Below are 18,803 nucleotides of genomic sequence, written 5' to 3' on the forward strand. Positions count from 1 at the left end.
ATATGGGCACGGATGCGTTGTTTATTGGGGCGTGGCCGGGTGGGCGTGGCCGGGGTGGGCGTGGCCTCACTGGCGCTCGTAGATGATTCGCAGCAGCCTCAGGCTGGGCCCGTAGCGCTGCTGCTGCCGCTGGGCGGCCTCGCGCCACCTGTACCGACCAGTATGGACCAGTAAGGACCAGTATGGACCGGTATAGACCAGTATGGACCAGTATAAACCGGTATGGACTGGTATAAACCAGTACAGACCAGTATGGACTGGTATACACCAGTATAAACCAGTATGGACCAGTAAGGACCAGTATAAACTGGTAAGGACCAGTATAAACCAGTATGGCCCAGTATGGGCCAATATGGACCAGTATAAACCAGTACGAACCAGTAAGGACCAGTATGGACCAATATAAACCAGTATGGACCAGTAAGGACTAGCATAAACTGGCATGGACCAGTATGGACCAGTAAGGACCGGTATGGACCAATACAAAGCAGTATAGACCAGTATAAACCAGTACAGACCAGTATAGACCAGTACCAATCCCTCCCAGTATAACCCAGTCCATCCCAGTCCCTCCCAGTCCATCCCAGTATAACCCAGTACATCCCAGTCCATCCCAGTATAACCCAGTACATCCCAATCCCCTCCCAGTCTCCTCCCAGTTCATCCCAGTCCCTCCCAGTCTCTCCCAGTCCCTCCCAGTCCCCCCCAGTCCCTCCCAGTCCATCCCAGTCCCTCCCAGTCCATCCCAGTCCCCCCCAGTCCCTCCCAGTCCCTCCCAGTCCCCTCCCAGTCCCCTCCGAGTCCCATCCCAGTCCCCTCCCAGTCCCATCCCAGTCCCTCCCAGTATATCCCAGTACCCCCAGTCCCTCACCGCTGCCGGACCCGTTTCCACCTGTCCATGTTCTTGTAGATCAGTGACGTAATCGAGGGGGCGGGGTCTAACACCTGGGGGGCGGGGCCAACACAATGACGTCATTGTGTGGGCAGGGCTAACAGGGCGGGGCTGGGGAATTTGGGGATTTTTGGGGGGGAATTTTGGGGTGAATTTGGGGGATTTTGGGGTCAGTTTTTGGGGTGAATTTAGGGGATTTTGGGGTGAATTTGGGATGAATTTTGGGGTGAATTCAGGGAATTTTGGGTCCCATTTTGGGGTGACTTTGGGGATTTTTTGGGATAAATTTTGGGGTTTTTGGTCCCATTTTGGGTCCCATTTTGGGGTGAATTTGGGGATTTTGGGGCTGGAATTTGGGGTGAATTTGGGAGAATTTTGGGCTGAATTTTGGGATTTTTGGGCTGAATTTTGGGGTTTTTTTCGGATAAATTTCGGGGTGAATTTGGGATAAATTTTGGGGTAAATTTTGGGATTTTTGGGTTTGATTTTGGGCTGAATTTGGGGATTTTTGGGGTGAATTTTGGGGTTTTGGGGTCCAATTTTGGGGTGAATTTGGGGGATTTTGGGGTTGATTTTGGGGTGAATTTGGGATAAATTTTAGGATCAATTTGGGGTTTTTGGGGTGAATTTTGGGCTGAATTTTGGGGTGAATTTGGGGGATTTTGGGATCAAATTTTGGGGTAAATCTTTGGGATTTTGGGGCTGATTTTGGGTTGAGTTTGGAGTTTTTGGGTCCCATTTTGGGATAAATTTTGGGATTTTTGGGCTGATACTGGGACTGAATTTGGGATAAATTTTGGGCTGAATTTGGAGTTTTTGGGGTTGAATTCTGGGGTGAATTGAGGGAATTTTGGGATAAATTTTACGGTGAATTTTGGGGTTTTTGGGGCTGAATTTTGGGTTGAATTTGGGGATTTTGGGTCCCATTTTGGAGTGAATTTGGGGATTTTTTGGGGTTGAATTTTGGTGATTTTGGGGCTGATTTTGGGGCAAATTTCAGACAAATTTGGGGTTTTTTGGGATGAATTTGGGATAAATTTTGGGGTGAATTTGGGGATTTTTAGGGTGAATTTTGGGAATTTTGGGTCCCATTTTGGGGTAAATTTTTGGGATTTTGGGATCCTGTTGTGGGATTTTTGGAGCTGATTTTAAGGTGAATTTGGGGGATTTTTGGGATAAATTTTGAGCTGAATTTTGGGGTTTTTGGGCTGATACTGGGGCTGATTTTGGGTTGAATTTTGAGGATTTTAGGATGAATTTTGGGCTGAATTTGGAGTTTTTTGGGATAAATTTTGGGGTGAATTTTGGGGTTTTTGGGGCTGAATTTTGGGGTGAATTTGGAGTTTTTTGGGGTGAATTTTGGGGTTTTTTGGGTCCCATTTTGGGGTTTTTGGGATAAATTTTAGGATAAATTTTAGGATTTTTTCCTCACCTGGTCGGGGCCGTGGCCGCCCTCGTCGGGCCCCAGGGGGGAGGGGACGCGCGGGGCCAGGGCGGGGCCGGGGGGGGGCAGGGAAACAACATCCTCGGCTCCGGGGGGGGCCTGCGACCAGTACGGACCAGTATAAACCAGTATGGACCAGTACGGACCAGTATAAACCGGTATAAACCAGTATAAACCAATACGGACCAGTATAAACCAATACGGACCAGTATAAACCAGTACGGACCAGTAAGGACCAGTACGGACCAGTATAAACCAGTATGGACCAGTATGAAACGGTATGGACTGGTATGGACCAGTATGGACCAGTATAAACCAGTATGGACCAGTATGGACCAGTTTGTCCCAGTACATCCCAGTCCCATTTTCCTCCCTAAAATCCCCCTTTTTCACCCCAAAATCCCAGAATTTTTTGCTCCCAGTCCATCCCAGTATAAACCAGTTCAAACCAGTCCCTCCCAGTATATTCCAGTCCCATTTTTCCCCCAAAATTCTCATTTTTTTCCCTTAAATTCCCATTTTTAACCCCTAAAATCCCCATTTTTCACCCTAAAATCCCAGGACTTTTTGCTCCCAGTCCCTCCCAGTATAAACCAGTCCCTCCCAGTATAAACCAGTCCCTCCCAGTATAAACCAGTCCCATTTTCCCCCCTAAAATCCCCATTTTTCCCAATATAATCCCCATTTTTCCCCATAAAATCCCCATTTTTCACCCCAAAATCCCCATTTTTTACCCTAAAACCCCGGGATTTTTTGCCCCCAGTATAAACCAGTATGTCCCAGTTCCTCCCAGTCCCTCCCACTATATCCCAGTCCCATTTTCCCCTGAAAATTCTCATTTTTCACCCTAAAATCCTCATTTTTCACCCTAAAATCCCAGCATTTTTTGCTCCCAGTATAAACCAGTATAAACCAGTTCCTCCCAGTCCCTCCCAGTACATCCCAGTCCCATTTTCCTCCCTAAAATCCCCAATTTTCCCCCCAAAATTCCCATTTTTCCACCCTAAAATCCCAATTTTTGGCCCCAAAACTCCGGGATTTTTTGCTCCCAGTCCCTCCCAGTCCAAAGCAGTTCCTCCCAGTCTGTCCCAGTATAAACCAGTTCAAACCAGTGCTTCCCACTATATCCCAGTGCCATTTTCCCCCCAAAATTCCCGTTTTTTCCTCTTAAAATCCTCATTTTTCACCCTAAAATCCTGGGATTTTTTTCTCCCAGTCCCTCCCAGTACAAACCAGTTCCTCCCAGTATAAACCAGTATAAATCAGTTCCTCCCAGTATAAACCAGTCCCATTTTCCTCCCTAAAACCCTCAATTCCCACCCTAAAATCCCCATTTTTCACCCCAAAATTCCCACTTTTCCCCATAAAATCCCCATTTTTCACCCCAAAACCCCAGGATTTTTTGCTCCCAGTATAAACCAGTCCCTCCCAGTATAAACCAGTTTCTCCCAGTTCCTCCCAGTACATCCCAGTCCCATTTTCCTCCCTAAAATCCCCAATTTTCCCCCCAAAATTCCCATTTTTCCCCATAAAATCCCCATTTTTCACCCTAAAATCCCGGGATTTTTTCTTCCCAGTATAAACCAGTCCCTCCCAGTATAAACCAGTTCCTCCCAGTATATCCCAGTCCCATTTTCCCCCCAAAATTCCCATTTTTACTCCTAAAATCCCCATTTTTCACCCCAAAATCCTCATTTTTCACCCTAAAATCCCAGAATTTTTTGCTCCCAGTCCCTCCCAGTACAAACCAGTACAAACCAGTCCCTCCCAGTATAAACCAGTCCCATTTTCCTCCCTAAAATCTCCAATTTTCCCTCCAAATTCCCATTTTTTACCCCTAAAATTCCCATTTTTCCCCCTAAAATCCCATTTTTTCACCCCAAAATCCCCATTTTTCATGCCAAAACCCCGGGATTTTTTGCTCCCAGTATAAACCAGTCCCTCCCAGTATATCCCAGTCCCATTTTCCTCCCTAAAACCCTCAATATCCACCCTAAAATCCCCATTTTCCCCCTTAAATCCCCATTTTTTACCCCTAAAATCCTCATTTTTCACCCCAAAATCCCCATTTTTCACCCCAAAACCCCGGAATTTCTTGCTCCCAGTCCCTCCCAGTATAAACCAGTCCCTCCCAGTATAAACCAGTTTGTCCCAGTACCTCCCAGTACATGCCAGTCCCATTTTTACCCCCAAAATTCCCATTTTTCCCCATAAAATCCCCATTTTTTCACCCTAAAATCCCCATTTTTCACCCCAAAACCCCGGGATTTTTTGCTCCCAGTACAAACCAGTCCCTCCCAGTATAAACCAGTTTGACCCAGTTCCTCCCAGTATATCCCAGTCCCATTTTTTTCCCCAAAATTCTCATTTTTTTCCCTAAAATTCCCATTTTCCCCCTTAAATTCCCATTTTTTTACCCCTAAAATCCCCATTTTTTGCCCTAAAATCCCAGGATTTTTTGCTCCCAGTCCCCCCCAGTACAAACCAGTCCCTCCCAGTATATCCCAGTATAAACCAGTTCAAACCAGTGCTCCCCACTATATCCCAGTGCCATTTTCCCCCCAAAATCCCCATTTTTCACCCTAAAATCCCATTTTCACCCCAAAACCCTGGGATTTTTTGCTCCCAGTATAAACCAGTCCCTCCCAGTATAAACCAGTCCCATTTTTCCCCCCAAAATTCCCATTTTTCCCCTTAAATTCCCATTCTTTACCCCTAAAATCCCCATTTTTCACCCTAAAATCCCAGAAATTTTTCCTCCCAGTCCCTCCCAGTCCCTCCCAGTATATTCCAGTCCCGTTTTTCCCACAAAAATTCCCATTTTTCCCCATAAAATCCCCATTTTTCGCCCCAAAACCCCGGGATTTTTTGTTCCCAGTCCCTCCCAGTATAAACCAGTACATCCCAGTATATCCCAGTCCCACTTTCCTCCCTAAAATCCCCAATTTTCCCCCCAAAATTCCCATTTTTTCCCTTAAATTCCCATTTTTCACCCCAAAATCCCCATTTTTCACCCTAAAATCCCAGGATTTTTTGCTCCCAGTCCCTCCCAGTACAAACCAGTTCCTCCCAGTATAAACCAGTGGCCTCCCAGTCCCTCCCAGTATATCCCAGTCCCATTTTCCTCCCAAAATCCCCATTTTTAATCCCTAAAATCCTCATTTTTAACCCCAAAATCCCAGAATTTCTTGCTCCTAGTCCCTCCCAGTATAAACCAGTCTCTCCCAGTACATCCCAGTCCCATTTTCCTCCCTAAAACCCTCAATTTCCACCCTAAAATCCCCATTTTTCCCCATAAAATCCCCATTTTTTCCCCCAAAATCCCCGTTTTTCACCCTAAAATCCTGGGATTTTTTGCTCCCAGTCCCTCCCAGTACAAACCAGTCCCTCCCAGTATAAACCAGTATAAACCAGTCCTGTTTTTCCCCCCAAAATTCCAATTTTTTACCCCTAAAATCCCCATTTTTCCTCCTAAAATCCCCATTTTTAACCCTAAAATCCCCATTTTTCACCCTAAAATCCCAGGATTTTTTGCTCCCAGTACAAACCAGTCTCTCCCACTATAAACCAGTTCTTCCCAGTCCCTCCCAGTCCCATTTTCCTCCCTAAAACTCTCAATTTCCACCCTAAAATCCCCATTTTTCCCCATAAAATCCCCATTTTTCACCCCAAAGTCCCCATTTTTCACCCTAAAATCCCAGAATTTCTTGCTCCCAGTCCCTCCCAGTACAAACCAGTACAAACCAGTTCCTCCCATCCCTCCCAGTACATCCCAGTCCCATTTTCCCCCCAAAATCCCCATTTTTCCCCCCAAAATCCCCATTTTTCCCCCTAAAATCCCCATTTTTCACCCTAAAATCTCCAGGTTTTTTCCTCCCAGTACAAACCAGTCCCTCCCAGTCTCTCCCAGTATAAACCAGTTTCTCCCAGTATAAACCAGTCCCACTTTTCTCTCTAAAACCTCCAATTTTCCCTCCAAAATTCTCATTTTTGCCTCCAAACTCCCCATTTTTCACCCTAAAATCCCCATTTTTCGCCCTAAAATCCCAGGATTTTTTGCTCCCAGTCCCTCCCAGTATAAACCAGTATAAACCAGCGCTGACCTGGTCGGGGGGCGGGGCGGGGGCGGGGCTGTGGCCAATCCAGGCTCGGCACACGGGGTACAGGGGGGTCCCGGCCGGGAACTGCCCCAGCTCCACGCTGCGGTCAAACAAACGGATCACGAAGGAATCTGGGGGGAAATCAGATAAAATTTAACTAAATTAAACTGAATTAAACTAAATTAAATAAAATCTGACAAAATTAAACAATATTAAATGAAATTAAACAAAATCAGGCAGGTTCTGGGATTTTCGGTTCCCATTCCCACTCCCAGTTCCAGGATTTCCCGGTTCCCATTCCCGGTTCCGGTTCCAGGATTTCCATTCACCATTCCCCGTTCCCGTTCCTGGTTCCAGGATTTCCTCTTCCCATTCCTGTTCCCAGTTCCTGTTTCCGGGATTTCCATTTCCCATTCCCCATTTCCGGTTCCGGGATTTCCCGTTCCCATTCCCCATTCCCGTTCCCAGTTCCTGTTCCAGGATTTCCGGTTCCCATTCCCGGTTCCAGTTCCAGGATTTCCAGTTCCAGTTCCCCATTCCCAGTTTTGGGATTTCCCATTCCCCGTTCCCAGTTCCCATTCCCATTCCCACTCCCAGTTCCAGGATTTCCTGTTCCCATTCCCGGTTCTGGTTCCAGTTCCGGGATTTCCCATTCCCCGTTCCCATTCCTGGTTCCGGTTCCAGGATTTCCATTCCCCATTTCCGGTTCCGGGATTTCCTGTTCCCATTTCCATTCCTCGTTCCCACTTCCAGGATTTCTGGTTCCCATTCCCCATTCCTGGTTCCGGGATTTCCGGTTCCCATTCCCATTCCCCATTCCCAGTTCCAGGATTTCCTGTTCCCATTCCCCATTCCCAATTCCCGTTCCCAATCCCGTTTCCGGGATTTCCTGTTCCCATTCCCGTTCCCCATTCCTGGTTCCAGTTCCAGGATTTCCATTCCCCATTCCCCATTCCCCATTCCCGTTCTTGGTTCCCATCCCGGGATTTCCGGTTCCAGGATTTCCAGTTGTCATTCTCCATTCCTGTTCCCCATTCCCAATTCCCGGTTCTGGGATTTCCCATTCCCCATTCCCAATTCCCAGTTCCAGGATTTCCTGTTCTCTGTTCCAGGATTTCTCGTTCCCCATTCTCATTCCCAATTCCCATTCCTGGTTCCGGGATTTCCATTCCCCTTTCCCATTCCCAATTCCTGGTTCCAGGATTTCCCGTTCCCATTCCCAGGATTTCCCATTCCCCATTCCCCATTCCTGTTCCTGGGATTTCCCATTCCCAATTCCTGGCTCCAGGATTTCCTGTTCCCATTCCCATCCTCATTCCCGGTTCCAGGATTTCCCGTTCCCATTCCCAATTCCTGGTTCCGGGATTTCCTGTTCCTGTTCCTGTTCCCCATTCCCAGTTCCCATTCCTGTTCCCATTCCCGGTTCCAGGATTTCTGGTTCCCAATCCCATTCCCGTTCCCATTCCCAATTCCCAGTTCCGGAATTTCCATTCCCCATTCCAGTTCCCATTCCCATTTCCATTCCCAGTTCCTGGTTCCGGGATTTCCCATTCCCCATTCCCCATTCCCCATTCCCAGTTCCAGGATTTCCTGTCCCCATTTCCCATTCCCATTCCCAGTTCCAGGATTTCCTGTTCCCCATTCCCATTTCCATTCCCCATTCCCAGTTCCCATTCCTCATTCCCGGTTCCAGGATTTCCGGTTCCCATTCCTGTTCCCCATTCCCAGTTCCTGTTCCGGGATTTCCATTCCCCATTCCCAGTTCCTGTTCCTGTCCCCATTCCAGGATTCCTGGTTCCGGGATTTCCCGTTGCCATTCCCCATTCCTCATTCCCAGTTCCAGGATTTCCGGTTCCCATTCCGGGATTTCCTGTTCCCATTCCCCATTCCCAGTTCCAGGATTCCCATTCCCCATTCCCATTCCCATTCCCGGTTCCGGAATTTCCTGTTCCCAATTCCCAGTTCCGGGATTTCCATTCCCGTTCCCGGTTCCGGGATTTCCCGTTCCCATTTCCCATTCCCAGTTCCGGGACTTCCTATTCCCACTCCCATTCCCATTCCCAATTCCTGGTTCCAGGATTTCCTGTTTCCGGTTCCCATTTCCGGTTCCGGGATTTCCCATTTCCTTTTCCCATTCCCAGTACCGGGATTTGTTTCCCATTCCCCATTCCTGGTTCCCATTCCAGAATTTTCTGTTCTTATTCCCATTCCCAGTTCCAGGATTTCCTGCTCCCATTCCCATTCCCCATTCCCAGTTCCAGGATTTCCTGTTCCCATTCCCCATTCCCATTCCCGGGATTTCCCATTTCCGGTTCCGGGATTTCCCATTTCCTATTCCCATTCCCAGTTCCGGGATTTCTGTTTCCCGTTCCCCATTCCTGGTTCCCATTCCAGAATTTCCTGTTCTTATTCCTATTTCCCATTCCCCATTCCCAGTTCCAGTTTTGGGATTTCCATTTCCCATTCCCCATTCCCGGTTCCAGGATTTCCCATTTCCCATTGCCCGTTCCTGTCCTAGGATTTCCTGTTCCCATTCCTGTTCCCATTCCCAATTCCCGGTTCCAGGATTTCCTGTTCCCATTCCCATTCCCCATTCCCAATTCCCGTTTCTGGGATTTCTGGTTCCCATTCCCCATTCCTGGTTCCAGGATTTCCTGTTCCCAGTTCCTGTTCCCCATTCCCAGTTCCGGGATTTCCCACTCCCGGGATTTCCTATTCCCGCTCCCCATTCCTGGTTCCCGTTCCAGATTTCCATTCCCCATTCCCCAATCCCAGTTCCAGGATTTCCATTCCCATTCCTCATTCTTGGTTCCGGGATTTCCCGTTCCCATTCCCGTTTCCATTCCCATTCCCATTCCCCGTTCCGTGGTTTCCCATTCCCGTTTCTCCATTCCCGGTTCCCATTCCCAATTCCCAGTTCCAGGATTCCCCATTCCCATTCCCGTTTCCGGGATTTCCTGCTCCCATTCCCGTTCCCCATTCCTGGTTCCTGTTCTGGGATTTCCATTCACTATTCCCCATTCCTGGTTCTGGGATTTCCCGTTCCCAGTTCCCATTCCGGGATTTCCCATTCCCCATTCCCCATTCCTGGTTCCCATTCCAGGATTTCCTGTTCCCATTCCCGGTTCCCATTCCCTATTCCTGGTTCCAGGATTTCCCATTCCCCATTCCTGTTCCCATTTCCATTCCCCATTCCCAATTCCCAGTTCCGGGACTTCCCATTCCCATTTCCGGTTCCCATTCCCAATTCCCAGTTCTGGGATTTCCTGTTCCCCACTCCCATTGCCATTCCCAGTTCCGGGATTTCCATTCCTCATTTACAATTCCCGGTTCCAGGATTTCCTGTTCCCATTCCCCATTCCCATTTCCCATTCCTGGTTCCAGGATTTCCCATTCCCCATTCCCATTCCCAATTCCCAGTTCCGGGATTTCCATTCCCCTTTCCCATTCCCTGTTCCTGGTTCCGGGATTTCCTGTTCCCGTTCCCCATTCCCCACTTCCGGTTCCGGGATTTCCCATTCCCCATTCCTGTTCCCAGGATTTCCCATTCCCAATTCCTGGTTCCAGGATTTCCTGTTCCCATTCCCAGTTCCGGGATTTCCTGTTCCCATTCCCCATTCCCCACTTCCGGTTCCGGGATTTCCATTCCCCATTCCCATATCCATTCCCATTCCCGGTTCCAGGATTTTCCATGCCCCATTCTCGTTCCCAGTTCCGGGATTTCCATTCCCCATTCCCCATTCCCAATTCCCAGTTCCGGAATATTCCAGTTCCGTTTCTGGTATTTCCCGTTCCCCATTCCCGGTTCCGGGATTTCCCTTTCCCCCATTCCCCATTTCCCGTTCCCGGTTCCAGTTCCGGCATTTCCTGTCCCTATTTCCCATTTCCGGTTCCCCATTCCCATTTCCGGTTCCGGGATTTCCGGTTCTGGTTTCCGGGATTTCAATTCCCCATTCCCATTCCCGGTTCTGGTATTTCCGGTTCCGGTTTCTGGGATTTCCCATTTCCCATTCCCAATTCCTGTTTCCGGGATTTCCCATTCCCATTCCCAATTCCCATTCCTGGTTCCGGGATTTCCCATTCCCCATTCCCATTCCCCATTCCCCGTTCCCGGATTTCCGGTTCCGGTGTTTCCGGTTCCGGTTTCCGGGATTTCCCGTTCCCATTCCCATTCCTGGTTCCGGAATTTCCCTTTCCCCCATTCCCGTTCCCGGTTCCGGTATTTCCGGTTCCGGGATTTCCCGGTTCCGGTATTTCCAGTTCCGGTTTCCGGGCTTTCTCTCTCACTGTGTTTCGGGGGCGGGGTCTCGGGCCCCTCCCCCCCCTCCCGCCTCTTCTTGCGCCGCTGCTGCGGGAAACGCCCGGGGGGCCTGGAATTGATTAATTAATAATCAATAATTAATAATTAATGATTAATTAATGATCGACAATGAGTTATTCATGAGGGGAAATGCCTGGGGGGCCTGAAATCAATTAATTAATAATTAATAATTAACTATTCAGAATGAGTTATTAATAAGGAAAACGCCCGGGAGGGGCTGCAATTAATTAATCATCAATAATTAATTATTAATGATAACTTAATGATTGACAATGAATTATTAATGAGGGGAAACACCTGGGGGACCTGAAATTAATTAATGATTAATAATAAGTAATTAATAATTAATGATTGACAATGAGTTATTAATGAAGGGAAACGCCCAGGGGGCCTGAAATTAATTAATTAACAATTAATAATATTTAATTAATGATGAATAATGAGTTATTAATGAAGGGAAACGCTCGGGGGGGCCTGCAATTAATTACTAATTAATGATTAATGACCAACAATTAATTATTAATGAAAGGAAATGCCTGGGGGGCCTGCAGTTAATAATTCATTAATAATTACTCATTAGTAATTAACAATTGAGAATGTGCTATTAATGAAGGGAAACGCCCGGGGGGCCTGAAGTTAATTAATTAATAATTAATAATTAATAATTAATGATTGACAATGAGTTATTAATGAAGAGAAACGCCTGGGGGGCCTGAAATTAATTAATCATTAATAATTAATTATTAATGATCAATTAATGGCTGACAATGAATTATTAATGAAGGGAAAAGCCCAGAGGACCTGCAATTAATTAACAATAATTAATTAATGACTAATTAATGATTGATAATTATTAATGAAGGGAAAAGCCCAGGAGGCCTGCAATTAAATAGTGATTAATAATTAATGACAAATTAATGATTGAGAATTAATTATTAATGAAGGGAAATGGCTGGGGGGGCCTGCAATTAATCAATTAATAATTAATATTAAATTATTAATTAATAATTGAGAATTAATTATTAACTAAGGGAAATGCCGTGGAGGGCTGCAATTAATTAATAATTAATAATTAATAATTAATTAATGATTGACTAAATCATTAATGAAGGAAAACACCTGGGGGACCTACAATTAATGAATGACTAATTAATGATTAATTAATGATTGAAAATTAATTATTACTGAAGGGAAATACCCAGGGGACCTACAGTTAATTAATCACTAATTAAAGATTAATTAATGATTGACAATTAATTATTATTAAAGAAAAATGCCTGGGGGGGCTGCAATTAATTAATGATTAATTAATTAATGATTGACAATTAATAATGAAGAAATTTTGAGAAAATTTTGGGGGAATTTTGGGGAAGTTTTAAGGGAATTTTTGGAAGAATTTTCCGGAAATTTTTGGAAATTTTTTGTGGAAATTTTAGGGAATTTTTGGGAAATTTTAAGAGAATTTTGGGAGAATTTTTTGGGGTAAATTTTGAGAAAATTTTGGGAAAATTTGGGAGAATTTGGAGGAAAATTTGGTGAAATTTTAGGGAAATTTTTAGGGAATTTTGGGAAATTTTGCAGAATTTTTGAGGAACTTTTTGGGAGAATTTTCAGGAATTTCTAAGGAACTTCAGTGAAAATTATTGTGAATTTTGGGGACACTTAAATCAAAATTTTGGGAGCATTTTTGGGAAATTTTTGTGGAAATTTTTTGGAATTTTGGAGAAATTTTAAGAGAATTTTTGGGATTTTTTGTAGAAATGTTTGGAATTTTTTTAAAATTTTTTTGAATTTTGGGGAAATTTTAAGAGAATTTTTGGAAGAATTTTTGGGATTTTTTGCAGGAATTTTTAAAAATTTTTTTGAATTTTGGGGAAATTTTAAGAGAATTTTTGGAAGAATTTTTGGGATTTTTTTGTAGAATTTTTTGGAATTTTTAAAAAATTTTTTTGAATTTGGGGAAATTTTAAGAGAATTTTTGGGATTTTTTGTAGAAATTTTTGGAATTTTTTTTTAAATTTTTTGGAATTTTGGGGAAATTTTAAGAGAATTTTTGGAAGAATTTTTGGGATTTTTTGTAGGAATTTTTTTAAATTTTTTTGAATTTTGGAGGAATTTTAAGATAATTTTTGGGAAGAATTTTTGGGATTTTTTTTGTAGAATTTTTTGGAATTTTTAAAAAATTTTTTGGAACTTTGGGGAAATTTTAAGAGAACTTTGGGAGAATTTTTTTAATTTTTTTGGGTAAATTTTGAGAAAATTTTGGGAAAATTTGAGAGAATTTTGAGGAAAATTTGGTGAAACTTTAGGGAAATTTTTATGGAATTTTGGGAAATTTTGCAGAATTTTTGGGGAAATTTTTGGAAATTTTTGGGAAAAATTTTCAGGAATTTTTAAGGAATTTCAGTGAAATTTTTTGTGAATATTGGGGACACTTAAATCAAAATTTTGGGAGCATTTTTGGGAAATTTTTGTGGAAATTTTGGAGAAATTTTAAGATAATTTTCGGGATTTTTTGTAGAAATTTTTGGAATTTTTTTAATTTTTTTGGAATTTTGGAGAAATTTTAAGAGAATTTTTGGAAGAATTTTTGGTATTTTTGTAGAAATTTTTGGAATTTTTTAAAAATTTTTTTGGAATTTTGGGGAAATTTAAGGAGAATTTTTGGAAGAATTTTTTGGATTTTTTTTGTAGAAATTTCTGGAATTTTTAAAATATTTTTTGGAATTTTGGGGAAATTTTAAGAGAATTTTTAGAAGAATTTTTGGGATTTTTTTGTAGGAATTTTTAAAAATTTTTTGGAATTTTGGGGAAATTTTAAGAGAATTTTGGGAATAATTTTTGGGATTTTTTTGGGGTAAATTTGGGTAAATTTTGGATAAATTTTGGCATTTTTGTCTCTCACCTCTTGCCAGGAGCGCTGGGTGAGGCCTCCCTGTGGAAAAAAATTTGGGAATTTTTTGGAATTTTGAGGATTTTGGGTTCTCCATCCAAAAATCCCAAAAATTTTTGGGAATTTTGGGAATTTTTGGGTCTTACTTGGCCGGGGGGTCCCCGGGGCCCTTCCCAGGCTCCTCCTCCAGGGGTTCCCTGGAATTAAAAAAATAAAAATTAAAATTAAAATTAAAAGTTAAATTTAAAATTACAAATTAAAAAACTAAAAATTAAAGTTAAAATTAAAAAATAAAAAATTAAAATTGAAATTAAAATAGAAATTAAATATTAAAATTGAAATAGAAATCAAATATTGAAATTAAAATTGAAATTAAAATTAAAAATTAAAATTAAAATTAATAAATTAAAAATAACAATTCAAATTAAAAAATGAAAAATAAAAACTAAAATTAAAAGAAAAAGAAAATTAAAATTAAAATTTAAAATTAAAATTAAAATTTAAAACATGGAAATAAAAATTACAACGAAAAATTAAAAATAAAAATTAAAATTAAAAATTAAAATTAAAAATAGAATTAAAATTTAAATTTAAAATTAAAATTGAAATTCACCAAAACCCAATAAAGGCCCCTAAAAATCCCAAAAATGTCCCAAAAAAAATTCCCCAAAAAATAAAAAAATCCCCAAAAATTCCCCCAAAAATTAAAAAAAATCCCAAAAAAATCCCCCAAAAAATCCAAAAAAATTTCAAAAAAATTTCAAAAAAAATCCCCAAAAAAATAAAAAATCACACAAAATCCCCCAAAAAATCCCCAAATCCCCAAAAACTCCACAAAAAATCCCCAAAAAAAACCCCTAAAAATAAAAAATTCCCCCAAAAATCCCCAAAAAATAAAAAAACCCAAAAAACCCCAAAAATTCCCCCCAAAAATTCCCCAAAAATAAAAAAAAAATCCCTAAAAAATCCCCAAAAAAATCCCAAAAAATTCTCCAAAAAATCCCCCAAAATTCCCCAAAAAATTCCATAAATCTTCTACAAAAATTCCAAAAAAATCCCAAAAAAATCCCCCAAAAATAAAAACAAAATCCAAAAAAACCCCCCAAAATTCCCCAAAAAAATCTCAAAAAAATCCCCACAAAAATCCCCAAATTCCCCCCCAAATTTTTTAAAAATAAAAAAAAATCCCCAAAAAAATCCCCAAAAATCCCCAAAAAATCCCCCAAAAAATCCCCAAAAAATCCCAAAATAAATCCCAAAAAATCCCCAAAAAATCCCCAAAAATCTCCAAAAAATCCCCCAAAAAATCCCAAAAAATCCCTAAAAAATCCCCCAAAAAATCCCAAAAAATAAAAAAAATCCCAAAAAATTCCCCAAAAAATTCCATAAATCTTCTACAAAAATTCAAAAAAAATCTCAAAAAAATCCCCCAAAAAAATCCCCAGAAAAATCCCCAAATTCCCCCGCCCAATTTTTTAAAAATAAAAAAAAATCCCCCAAAAAAATCTCCAAAAAATCCAAAAAATCCCAAAATAAATCCCAAAAAAATCCCCCCCCAAAAAAAAAAAAAATCCCCCCAAAAATCCCCCAAAAAATCGCCCAAATTCCCCCCCAAAAAATTTTAAAAAATCCCAAAAAATAAAAAAAATCCCAAAAAATCCCAAAATAAATCCCAAAAAATCCCAAAAAAAGTCCCCCCAAAAATCCCAAAAAATTCCAAAAAATCCCAAAAAATCCAAAAAATGCCCCAAAAAATCCCCAAAAATCTCAAAAATAACCCCAAAAATTAAAATCCAAAAGAAATCCCAAAAAAATCCCCAAAAACTCTCCAAAAAATCCCCTAAAAAAACCCCAAAAAATAAAATAAAAACCTCAAAAAATAAAAAAAAAAATCCCCAAAAATTCCCTTAAAAACCCCAAAAAATCCCCAAAAAACCCCAAAAAAATCCCTAAAAAAATCCCAAAAAATCCCAAAATAAATCCCAAAAAATCCCTAAAAAAGTCCCCCCAAAATCCCCATAATAAATCCCAAAAATCCCCCAAAAAATCCCCCCAAAAAATCCCCAAAAATTCCAAAAAAATCCCCAAAAAATCCAAAAAATGCCCCCAAAAAATCCCAAAAAAATCCCCAAAAATCTCAAAAAAAACCCCAAAAATTAAAATCCCAAAGAAATCCCAAAAAATCCCCACATCTCAATAAAATCCCCTAAAAAAAACCCCAAAAAATAAAATAAAATCCCCAAAAAATAAAAAAAATCCCCAAAAATTCCCTTAAAAACCTCAAAAATCTCCAAAAAAAATCCCAAAAAAATCCCCAAATATCCCAAAAAATCCCCAAAAAAATCCCCCCAAAAAATCCCCAAAAATTCCAAAAAAATCCCCAAAAAATCAAAAAAATGCCCCCAAAAAATCCCAAAAAAATCCCCAAAAATCTCAAAAAAATCCCCAAAAATTAAAATCCAAAAGAAATCCCAAAAAATCCCCAAATCTCAAAAAAATCCCCAAAAAATAAAATAAAATCCCCAAAAAATAAAAAAAAAATCCCCAAAAAAATCCCAAAAAATCCCCAAAAATCTCCAAAAAATCCCCAAAAAAATCCTAAAAAATCCCAAAAAAATCCCAAAAAATCCCTAAAAAAATCCCCCCAAAATCCCCAAAATAAATCCCAGAAAATCCCCCAAAAAATCCCCCCAAAAATTCCCCAAAATTCCCAAAAAAAATCCCCAAAAATCCAAAAAACGCCCCCAAAAAATCCAAAAAAATCCCCAAAAATCTCAAAAAAAACCCCCAAAATTAAAATAAAATCCAAAAGAAATCCCAAAAAAAATCCCCAAATCTCAAAAAAAAACCCTAAAAAAAAACCCCAAAAAATAAAATAAAATCCCCAAAAAATTTAAAAAAAAATCCCCAAAAATTCCCTTAAAAAACCCCAAAAATCTCCAAAAAATCCCCAAAAAAATCCTAAAAAACCCCAAAAATCCCCCAAAAAACCCCAAAAAATCCCAAAAAAAATCCCAAAAAATCCCTTAAAAAATCCCAAAAAATCCCAAAAAAATCCCAAAAATCCCCAAAAATCCCAAAAAAAAATCCCAAAAAAATCCCCAAAAAATCCCCAAAAAACCCCCAAAAAACCCCAAAAAAATCCCAAAAAATCCCCAAAAAATCCCCAAAAAACCCCAAAAAATCCCAAATTTTGGTAAATTTATGAATTTTTTCCCCACCTGTTCCCTCTCTGCAGCAGCTGCTCCAGGACGGCGTCGAGGCGGCGCCGAGCGGCCCCGGCCTCCAGCTCTGGAAATTGGGGAGAAATTCGGAATTTTGGGGGAATTTTGGGAAAATTGGGGAAATTTGGGGATTTTGGGATTTTTTTGGGGTTTTTTGGGATTTTTTGGGGATTTTTTGGTGATTATTGGGGAATTTTTGGGATTTTTTTGGGGATTTTTTGGGGATTTTTTGGGATTTTTTTGTGATTTTTTTGTGATTTTTTTGGGGGGATTTTTGGGGTTTTTTGGGGATTTTTAGGGATTTTTTTGGAGATTTTTTTGGGATTTTTTTGGGATTTTTGGGGGCTTTTTTTGGATTTTTTTCGGATTTTTGGGGGGATTTTTTTGGTGATTTTTTGGGGATTTTTTTGAGGATTTTTTGGGGTTTTTTTTGATTTTTTGGGGGATTTTTTGGGGGGATTTTTTTTGATTTTTGGGGATTTTTTTGGTGATTATTGGGGAATTTTTGGGATTTTCTGGGGATTTTTTGGGGATTTTTTCAGATTTTTTTGGGGATTTTTGGGGGATTTTTGGGGGATTTTGGGGGGATTTTTGAGTGGATTTTTGGGACGTTTTGGGGGGAATTTTGGGAAATTTTTTTGAATTTTTTTGGGGGGGGATTTTTATTGGAATTTTGGGGGGATTTTAAGAGATTTTTCGGGGATTTTTGGGGATTGTTTGGTAAAATTTGGAATACTGGGAAAATTTGGGAATTTTAGGGTTTCTAGAGGGGATTTTTGAGGAATTTTAGGTTGTTTTTTTTTATTTTTGGAGATTTTTGGGAATGTTTTGGAGAATTTTGTGGAAATTTTGGGGGATTTTTGGGGGGAATTTTTTTGGGATTTTTATGGGAATTTTTGGGGATTTTTTGGGGGATTTTTTGGGATTTTTTTCGGATTTTTTGGGGATTTTTTGGGGATTTTTTTGGGATTTTTAGGGATTTTTGGGAATTTTTTGGGATCTTTTGGGATTTTTTTGGGATTTTTTGGGGGGTTTTTTTGGGGGGATTTTTTTTTATTTTTGGGGATATTTTTGGTGATTATTGGGGGATTTTTTGGGGATTTTTTTTGGTATTTTTTGGGGATTTTTTGAGGGATTTTTTTTATTTTTTTGGATTTTTTTGGATTTTTTTTTTTTAATTTTGGGAATTTTAAGGGATTCTAGAGGGGATTTTTTGAGATTTTTTGGGATTTTTTTTATTTTTTGGGAGATTTTTTGGGGATTATTTGGATTTTTTAGGGATTTTTTGGGGGATTTTTTGGGGATTGTTTAGGGATTTCTTGGGGATTTTTTTGGGATTTTTGGGGATTTTTTTGGGATTTTTGGGGGATTTTTTTGGGATTATTGGGGGGAGTTTTGGAGATTTTTTTTGATTTTTGGGGATTTTTGGGGAACTTTTGGGGAATATTTGGGGAATTTTGGAGGATTTTTTGGGGATTTTTTTTTTTTATTTTTTGGGATCTTTTGGGAAATTTTGGGAATTTTAGGGGGTTCTAGAGGGGATTTTTGGGGATTTGGGGGGATTTTGGGGGATTTTTTGGGGATTTTTATTTTTGGTATTTTTTGGGGATTTTGGGGGGGAATTTTTGGAGAATTTTGGGAATTTTTTTTTATTTTTGCAGAGATTTTTTGAGGTTTTTTGGGGATTATTGGGGATTTTTTTGGGGAATTTTTGGGGAATTTTTGGGATTTTTGGGGGATTTTTGGGGGATTTTTGGGGATTTATTTGGGATTTTTTTAAAATTTTTTGGGGGGGGAATTTGGGGATTTTGGGGGAATTTTTGGGATTTTTTTTGGATTTTTTGAGATTTTTTGGGGAATTTTGGGGATTTTTGGGGAACTTTGGGAATATTGGGAAAACTTGGGAATTTTAGGGTTTCTAGAAGGCAT

General features: G+C 40.4%; 1 protein-coding gene across 1 annotated transcript; it reads right to left on the reverse strand.

Annotated features, from left to right (window-relative positions):
- Position 1: 1 nt before the first annotated feature.
- LIN37 (lin-37 DREAM MuvB core complex component) lies at positions 2 to 16,948 on the reverse strand (the record flags this gene model as incomplete). The annotated part of the gene is made up of 8 exons (XM_033086742.2): positions 2 to 148; positions 872 to 945; positions 2,325 to 2,435; positions 6,440 to 6,567; positions 10,724 to 10,806; positions 13,663 to 13,692; positions 13,797 to 13,847; positions 16,872 to 16,948. Coding segments are annotated over 8 exons (636 nt in total), but the record flags the coding sequence as incomplete, so codon positions are not given.
- Between the last annotated feature and the right edge of the window lie 1,855 nt (positions 16,949 to 18,803).

The sequence above is a fragment of the Catharus ustulatus genome, unplaced genomic scaffold (assembly GCF_009819885.2).
Source record: "Catharus ustulatus isolate bCatUst1 unplaced genomic scaffold, bCatUst1.pri.v2 scaffold_128_arrow_ctg1, whole genome shotgun sequence".
NCBI lineage: Eukaryota > Metazoa > Chordata > Aves > Passeriformes > Turdidae > Catharus > Catharus ustulatus.